The sequence below is a fragment of the Marmota marmota genome, unplaced genomic scaffold, assembly GCF_001458135.2.
Source record: "Marmota marmota marmota unplaced genomic scaffold, marMar, whole genome shotgun sequence".
In the NCBI taxonomy this organism is placed as follows: Eukaryota; Metazoa; Chordata; class Mammalia; order Rodentia; family Sciuridae; genus Marmota; species Marmota marmota.
In genome coordinates, this window is record NW_025999869.1 from 10,818,331 (window position 1) to 10,827,730 (window position 9,400).

Genomic DNA, 9,400 nt, shown 5'->3' on the forward strand with positions numbered 1-9,400 from the left:
TTGCAGTACCAAAAGTGTTTTCATTGTTTGAACAAATTAATGCAGTTCTTGGTTTCTAGTACCTAACTACTGATCTGACAAATTTCTTTTTCTTCATCTTTATTTACAAAGCTGAGCAGAAGCATTTTGCTTTCAGCTGGTAAGGCCTAACTCAGAAGTATATAAAAATTATCCACCCTATGTCATAATTTAGTACACAGAAATATTAATTAATTTCTCCTTCCACAAGGTATTACATTGGTCCACTACATAGATATTAGGCTGACTGGACTTATTGACTCAGAAGTAATTTAATCTTATGAGTAAGACATTTGCATGCCAGAATATAATCTGGCAAAAATTCAAGGACCTCAGTAAAATTTCTAGGGGTCTGGTGATATATGTTGAGATATCACTTCTAAGGTGAAGGGAATGTGGTTGCATCTGCCCCTTCCCATAACCACAAAAGAGGTACACCACCTAGTGGGCCTCTTTGAATTTTGGAAGAAATGTATTCTTTATTTGGGTGTGTTACTGTGGTCGATACTGAGTGACCTGAAAAACTGCTAGTTTTGAGTAGGGCCCAGAACAGAATAGGAGGAAGGTCTGTAATAGGTCCAGACTATTGCTCAAGCTTCTCAGCTGCTCAGGCTACATAATCTGTCAGATCTAATGACACTTGAAATGTCACTTGCAGATAGGGATGTTCTTTGGAGCTCATAGTAGATCTCTATAGGTAAATCAAGGGGTATATCCTTTGTGGAGCAAAGACCTTTGTAAATAAGTACACTCCTTTTGAGAAACAGCTCATGGCCTGCTGTTTAGGCCTTAGTGGAAATATAACACTTGTCCACAGGCCACCAGTTATCATGTAACCTGAGCTACTAATTGTGAACTGGATGTTATCTGATCCAAGCCATAAAGTTGGATGTAAATAGCAGCACCCCATCATTAAATGAAACTGGTATATAGGTGATAGGGCCCAAACAGGCCACAAAAGTACAAGTTACATGAAGAATTAGCCCATATGCCCACTACTGCCTTTTCTTTGCCGTTCTGTACCTGTGACCTTGTAGGAGTTTCCTATAATCAGTTGATAGAGGAGAAGACTTGTGCTTTTTTTGTAGATGGTTCGATATGATATGCAGCCACTACCCTCTACAGTGGAGAGCTGTAACACTGTGGCCATTTTCTGGGACATTTGGGTATGACAGTGGTGAAGGGAAACCCTTCCAGTAAGCAGAACTTCCAGCAGTGCACCTGTGTGTTTACTTTGCTGTTACTTCAGCTTGACTAAAAGCAGTCTTAAACCATTTGATTTTATTGGACAATTTTTCTAATTTCTGTTTTATTCTAAACCTATTTCAAATAATCACAGATTAAAATTCAACCATGTATTAAGGTTTGACAAAATAATTTATTAAGAAAAACTATTCTGTGATTGTCTGTTAGTCCATCAACATTACAAAAATGGTGTTTTACAATCACACAATTGTGCAAATCAGATATAGCAGAGGGAGAATTACCACTTTCTAAAGAGTATCATTTGTGATTACTGGGAACAAGGGCCAGTATCGTGGTGGTGGGGGGAACAAAGAAAATAAATATATCTTAAAGAAGAATTAATGTAGCTTCATAAAATGAAAATTTAATAACTGAGTAAATTTACTCTGTGATTTTATTTCATATTACACAAATACTAAACAAAGTTTCAGTAGATATACAAATCAAGTTCTCTAAAGAGGTTACTTGCAAAGTTTCTAAGATTTTTAGCATATCTAATAATTATTCGAAGAATTTGTTAAAAGTGCAGGTTTATAAGCCTAATTACAAATTAAGATAGAGTCTAGGAATCTGTAAATTATTAAATAACTCAGTGACTTTGATAAACGATAATGAGGTTACTAGGAGTTAAGTCTGTCCTTATTTCATGTTTGAATTGGACAAATGGATGGATGATGAGTAGGTCAGAATAGACATTATTAGTAAATCAAAGCAGATGCAAGAATGAGCAAAATGTATTTAAGCCTTTCTAATCCTTTTCAGATTAGAAAAGACTCCAGAATCAAGCTAAAATAATCTGATAATCAGAAACTTGAAACTGAGGTTACAGAATAGGGGAATAATAATCTGAATGGTCATTTTTAAAGAGATGCTAATTTGATGGTGTGTACTGAAAACCAAAAAGCCAATTAGAATGTTTAGAATTAAATAATAAAGTATAAGGAGTTACTTTACAATAGAAAATGTCATCAGAAATTTTGGTTAAAAAAAAAAAAAAGTTGAACTCCCTCCTAACTGAAAAAAGTTGAACTTCCTTTACATATCTGAGGATAGGAAGCTCAAATGCTCAAATTCACATTAAATATAACATTATAAGACACCCATTGTAAACATAATAATAACATCAACAATAATAGCAGTAAGTATAAAATAATCTTCAACAGGTTTTTCAGACATTTACTTGCATGATTCTTGACACTGCACAGGAGTTCAGTAGCAGTTTGAATTGCCTAGGAAGATTATTAAGAAGTATTATTATTTTTTTAAATTAAAACAAATTTCATCAAGTGTTATAAATTAAAAAGAGCCTACTTATGTTCTAGAAGGCAGATGGAACAATATTTATACTCTGCAGCTTAATTTTGTTTATAGTTCTTTATATACTATTTAACCTACTTGGATTTATAGTGAAAGACACAAAGATTCAGCCAAAGGAGAAAATTTGCTTCTGCAAAACTACAAATTAGAAAATTATTATTAAAGGCCTAAGAGACATTTAGGTTAAAATGTAAATGTTTTATACAGGGAATAAAAAATTTGGCAGGGAGAATATAGAAGCAAAAAAGTAAAACAAGGCTTCAAGGAAGATCTAATTTTAAAGGGGCTTAAAGAATAAACAGGATCTAGATATACAGAAAGAGTATGACAGAAGGAAAAAAAGCATTATATGAATCAATCTTAGGAAGAATTTCTTATCTATAAAGATATCAACAAATTTCCACAGTTCATAAAAAAAGGTAAGTTGCTAAATGCTGTGAAAGCAAATCCAAAGGAAGAGGACAGTTCTATACATGTACTCATTTCTTACCTTCTTTTAATGGAGTTTTGAGGGCAAAATTTTCTTTACTTTCGTGATGAAAGGCCTTTGAAGGATCAAAGTGTTTGATACCCAGAACTTTATTCAATTCCTCCTGAAGTTTTCTCTCATTTTGTTTCTTTTTAGCAAGCTGAGATCGGAGTTTTGACACCTCCTACATGAGAAAAGTATAGAGAATAAACAATTATTAAAGATCATGTAGGTAGAAATGTATTATTACCAACGTTGCAGGCAAACTGGGCAAAAATCACTATTACACTTTAAAAATGAATTACAAAATGCCTTTGAACAGCTATGCAAGTGAGATAGACTTTTAAGTCTTTTTGTTTCTCTGTAAGTACAAAGTTATTTTTTTAATAAAAGTTCTACTCAAAAGAAATTGCAGAAATCAACTACTGGCATGATACCATAACAAGCTCTGCTAACCTACTTTCTAGTGAAAAAATTTATAAAAAGGCAATCAATTAAGGCCTCTGAAAAATGGCTACAAAGGCAAAATACTAAATGAAGAAACATTTATTCAAAAAGATCCACAAAAAAATCTGTAGGAAGCCTGAAAGTCTGGGGAATTTCAACCCCAACTGCTCTAGCCACATAATCCTTCCTTCCCTCCCAACTTCCAGAGACTTCTTGCCAGCAAGATCAAGGCATCAGACTTTCTCATCTTGCCCAAAGCTTCTATTGCTGTAGTTATATCCTGTGCAAATGCAGCTGAGGGTGGAAAATCCCTTCTTCTGCTCAGCCTCACCTATGGTACAAGAGTTTGACTAGGACACAGTATGTTGAAAATACTGTGACCCTGATCACCCTTGCTCAGGCACAATTTCATGCCAGAAAAGGCAAGCTGAGAAACTTTCCTTGTAAGATCTCAGCTCTAAGGGCAGATGTAAAATTCAAAAAACCTCCCACTATCCCCAATTTCAGTTCTAGAATTATAGCTCAGATATTGTCTGAAGGAAAAATACACCATAAAATAGCTCCTAATTTCTTTCCAGGGGAAGTGATTTCATTTGGAAGAGATTTCACATGCAGAGATGAAGCCTAAGTGTGCTCTAAAGAGCAGAGGTGGTTGTGGTGAAAAGGAACTGGGAGAAGATTAGGGGTAGTCAAAATTGTAAGTGGCTAATTTTGTAGGACAGAAATGGGGAATAAAACAGCTTGGATGAGCCTTTCCAGAACCAGAATAAATACCACACAGTACTCTCATATATCACTCCTACAAATGAACCAGAATTTGATTGGATTAATATATTTTTTTTTAAAAGAGAGTGAGAGAGGGGGAGGAAGAGAGAGAGAGAGAATTTTTTTTTAATATTTATTTTTTAGTTATCGGCGGTCACAACATCTTTGTTTGTATGTGGTGCTGAGGATCGAACCCCGGGCCGCATGCATGCCAGGCGAGCGCGCTACCGCTTAAGCCACATCCCCAGGCCCTGATTGGATTAATATTGTAGGCAATTTGTATGCCTTAGAACACTACTGAAAACAGCCATGAACCAGCAACTAGTAGAGTTATCAGTCATGTGTGTCAGTAAAAGACAGGAAGATAGCACTACCAAAGCAAGACTTACGCCAGAGTAACTAAGCATACCCAAACTATACCTCCCTGAATAGCAACATCAGAGGTACAACAGTGTTGGGAGGCAAGGTTGTCATGTTTGGCAGTATTCACCCTAGATCAACATTATTAGACAAGTGAAAACTACAAGGCAGGTATTAATTTATACACACTAGAATGGCTAGAATCAAAATGTTAGGTGATATCAAATAATGGTGAGCATATGGAGAAAATGAAACCCTATATTGCTGATAGAAAGTAAAATGGTATAGCCCCTTTAGAAAACAGTTCTTTAAATGATTAAACAGAGCTACCATAAAACCCACCAATTTCACTCTTGGGCATATAACCCAGAAAAATAAAAATACATGTCTATATAAAAACTTGGATTTTTTTTTAGGGGGAGTATATTGGGGATTGAATGCCAGCGTGCTTTACCACTGAGCTACATACCCAGTCCTTTTTTTTGAGACAGGGTATTGCCAAGTTCCTGAGGCTATCCTCAAACTTGGGATCCTTCTGTATTAGCCTCCCCAGTTGCTGGGATTACTGGCTACTGCCCCTGGAGAAAAAACTTGTATGGAAATGATTACAGTACGATTATTATAATAGCCAAAAGGCAGAAAAAACTCCAAATGGCCATTAACTGATGAATACATAAATGTTTATTCACACAATGAATTATTATTAGTCCATAAAAAATGAATGAAGTACCAAAACATTCTACAACATGGATGAATCTTAAAAATATTATGCTGCTTGAAAGAAGACAGTCAAAAAGACTACCTATTATTTGAGGCAATCAATTAGTAGTCGCTTAAGGTTGAGGCTGGGATAGAATGAGGAGATAAGAGGGTAATGGTAAAAAGAACAGGATTTTATTTTGAGGTGATAAAAAGTGATCTATAATTGTGATGCTGCTGCACACATCTGTGAATATACTAAAAACCACAAATTGTGTATTTTAAGTGGGGGAATTATATGGGATATGAATTATATCTCAGTAAGCCTATTAAAAATTTAAGCATCTTGGGCCAGGGGTGTGGCTCAATGGTAGAGCACTTGCCTAGCATGCGTGAGGCACTGGGTTCCATCCCCGGCACCACATAAAAATAAAACAATTAAAATAAAGGGTATTATGTTCATCTACAACTTAAAAAAAAATTAAGTATACAAGTGTTTTTGAACATTGTTTGCTTTTATGGTATTTACATCAAGGAATTTGCTATTTTGCATACAGAAATGGATGTGTAAAGCTTTATACATTCTTCCAACTACACCAGTAATTTTAAATGTATTAAACCATAGCTGGAAAACCTGAGAACACTGAATATCCACCTCGTAAACACTAAAATAAATCCATTAATTCCTCTGAATTTTCTCTGTAAACTGTTATTTTTTTTTCTGAAATAGAAGACTTTCATCATACTTAAATATTATTAATAAGATATTAAGCCTTTAACTTGAATACTAAATAAAACTAAATGCTATTAATAAAACTAAATGCTATTAATAAAACTAAATGCTATTTTACAAACCGATTTCAGTTGGCTATTTTCATCTTTCAATTTCACAACATGCTTGATTTTTTGCTTCAGATTCTGATGACCCAATAATTCCGCATATGAATCTCTTATTTTATTTAGCTGCTCCTGAGTTGCACCATGTTCACTCAACAAAGCCTGTTTCTCTGCTTCAAATGCATCCAGTTGAAGCTAGAAAAGATTTTTTAAATGAAATAAAGACTTAAAATTATTAAATTTTACAGGTTTCATACAGAGCATAAAAAACTAAACCCCAAACCAAACCAAACCACAGTATGCTTACCTATTTTCAAGGATCTCAACAGATTTTCTGATAAATCTTTTAAATTTTTTAGTTTTCATTTTAAATATCATTAAGACAGAGGAAAAGAAACAAGAAAACCAACTAGATCTATCTGATACAGATAGATCTCAAGTTATAACCAATGTGTTTCTACTGTATTTAAGTGCCAAACTTAGCATTTATCCATTTCTTCTCTTAAAATGATACTATTTGAGCTTGATGCAGTGTTGCTTGCCTGTAAAGCCAGTGGCTCGGGAGGCTGAGGCAGGAGGATCATGAGTTCAAAGCCAGCATCAGCAACAGGGAGGTGCTAAACAACTCAGTGAGACCCTGTCTCTAAATAAAATACAAAATAGGGCTGGAGATGTGGTTCAGTGGTCAAGTGCCCCTGAGTTCAATTCCTGGTACCCCCACCCCCCAAAAAGATAGTATTTGAGATAGATCATAACAAAATGCATATCACAAAGTAACATAGATTAATCATCGAAAGTTTATTATCAGGACAGCCTTCTGATTGAACTCTGGGGTACTTGTCCACTGAGCCACATCCCCAGCCCTACTTTTGTACTTTTTAAGTTAGAGACAGGGTCTCAACTGAGTTATTTAGTGCCTCGCTGTTGCTGAGTCTGGCTCTGAACTCTTGATTCTCCTGCCTCAGCCTCCTGAGCCACAGGGATTATAGCATACGCTACTGTGCCTGGCTAGAAAGCAACTTTTAACCTGTAAAGAGTATATTAAAAACTTATGGGGGCTGGGGTTATGGCTCAATAGTACAGTACTTGCCTAGCACGTGTGAGGCACTGGGTTCGATTCTCAACACCACATATAAACACATAAATGAATAAAGGTGAATCAATAATAAAAAAGACAAGGGCATGAAAATTTAAGTCTGGTAAAATTTTAAATTATATTTCAATAAAGGTGGACAAATTTTATGCATAATCCATTTTATAAATTTTTAATTGGAACTTAAAATAAACACATATAAGTTTAATTCTAAGAGACAAACCTGAAAAGGTTTTGTTTTCTTATACAGTTCTTCATAAAGGAGACGCCATTTATTAACTTCCTCAGTTAATTCTGCCACTGTGTTTTCTTTCCCAACTTTTCTATATGGGAAAATTAAATTAAGAAAACATTAATTATAAAAATTAATTACGAATTAGAAAAAATAACCATTCATGGTACTCACTTTCCCATTCTAACTTACCTTAATTCTTCCTCTTCCAGTTGCTTCTTAAAGTCTTCATCTTGTTGTTTGAGTTGGTTCTGCAAATCAGTTATCTTTTTAAGAGAAGAAACTGTCATTTCTTTAATTTCTACTTCTTTCAGTGCTGATTTGTTCTGTAGATCTACAAGCATCCTTTGAATTAGAGAGAAAAGTCACTAAATATTTTAGACATTGATTTTTCTTTCACTTCTTGCTTTTTAAAATCAAACTAAAATACCCCAAATAACTCAAGTATCTTAATTTTATGGATTTAAAAAAAAATTTATAATTTAAGATGACCAAAAGCAAGCCATGGGACAATTCCCTGCACCACTTAGTAGCTGGATTTTGACAATATTAAGAAGTTTTAATGGTTCTAAGATATTAGTGTGAGCAAGCAGCTTATTCATACCTTGCATATTCTTGATTTGTGCTTTCAGTTGTCAGTATCTGATGTTGAACATCCTCTGCTCTTTTTTCAGCCTTGGCCACTTTTTCCTGTAGTGATGAGTTCTCCAGTCTAAGATCTTCTAGCTCACTAATTATTAATGCTTTATAGCTTATTAAAAAGAAAAACAAAGTTAAAGTATTTTTCTAACTACTATGAAAATGACAAATAGAGTGAATCAGTTTATATTTTACATACTCTTCAGCAAAGTTAACAAAACTTTATAATATACTCCTGCACTTACCCAGGTAGGAATTCAGGCTTCTAAGGTAAGTGTTATGAAGGGAATATACAAAGCACTTTAAGTTGGTAAAATAGGGGAACCTACATTTTGGTTGGTGATTCAGAAAAGGCCTTTCTAAGAAATTTAGAATTAAGCTGAGACATGATGTGTAAGGAGGCATTAGCTAGGCAGTTAGGGGAAAGTATTTCAGAGGATAAAGCTGATATGAAAGTGAGGTAGAACAAAGTCCACTAAGGGGTCAGAATGGAATCTAATGAATAAGAGAGGCAGAAACAGAAGCCAGAGGCATGAAGCCAATCAGGGGCACAATGGGTTTACCTAAAGAATAAGGGAGAACCATTAATTTGTATGTAGATTACTCCAGAATGTGAAGGATGGATCCTGAAAATTGGAGGATGGAAAACCAGGAGATCAGAAGGAAGACAATTATTTATCATCCCAGGTGAGCAATTACGGAGGCTTAAACTAAGGTGTTAACAATGGAAAGATGGGAGATCTCTTTTGTAGGCAGAACAGAAAAACTAAAGAGATTAATTGGATGTTGGTGGAAAGGGAAAGAAAAACAAGTCTAGGATTTATGGGGTGAAAGGCTGGAAGATGAAGATGTTATTGCTTGCAATTAAAAAAAAACATGATAAAACAATGAGAGAATAGAGGCAGAAAGAGAAAGAAGACCAATAATTATTTGATGCAGGTTATTATCAGGCAATAATAAAATATCTACTTCAATATATCAAGTACACAGAGATGTATGATATGGAGCTGAAAAGATAAGTGTGTTTGAAGAAAGAAATTTTCATGTCATTAGCATACTAATAATATAGAATGAATTAAGACTTCCTGAAGCACTATTTTTTTAAAAAGTTTTTTTTATAGTTGTACATAGACAGAATGCCTTTATTTTATTTGTTTACTTTTATGTGGTGCTTAGGATTGAACCCAGTGTCTCACACCAGCTAGGCAAGTGCTCTGCCACTAAGCTATAGTCCCTCCCCTGAAGCACTATTTTTAAGCCAGTCCCCCCCCCCACCCCC

General features: G+C 34.7%; 1 protein-coding gene across 5 annotated transcripts in view; it reads right to left on the bottom strand.

The window, feature by feature from the left end:
* Positions 1–1,376: 1,376 nt before the first annotated feature.
* Hmmr (hyaluronan mediated motility receptor) overlaps positions 1,377–9,400 on the bottom strand; it is a 29,691-nt gene continuing 21,667 nt past the window's right edge. For all 5 annotated transcript variants that reach the window (XM_048816007.1, XM_015492563.2, XM_048816025.1 and 2 more), the window contains 6 exons: positions 8,087–8,233; positions 7,675–7,827; positions 7,474–7,573; positions 6,176–6,352; positions 3,071–3,233; positions 1,377–2,492 (listed from right to left, as the gene is read on the bottom strand). In XM_048816007.1, the coding sequence (XP_048671964.1) occupies positions 2,473–2,492; positions 3,071–3,233; positions 6,176–6,352; positions 7,474–7,573; positions 7,675–7,827; positions 8,087–8,233 (760 nt within the window). In that variant the 3' untranslated portion in view covers positions 1,377–2,472. The remainder of the gene's footprint in view (positions 2,493–3,070; positions 3,234–6,175; positions 6,353–7,473; positions 7,574–7,674; positions 7,828–8,086; positions 8,234–9,400) is intronic.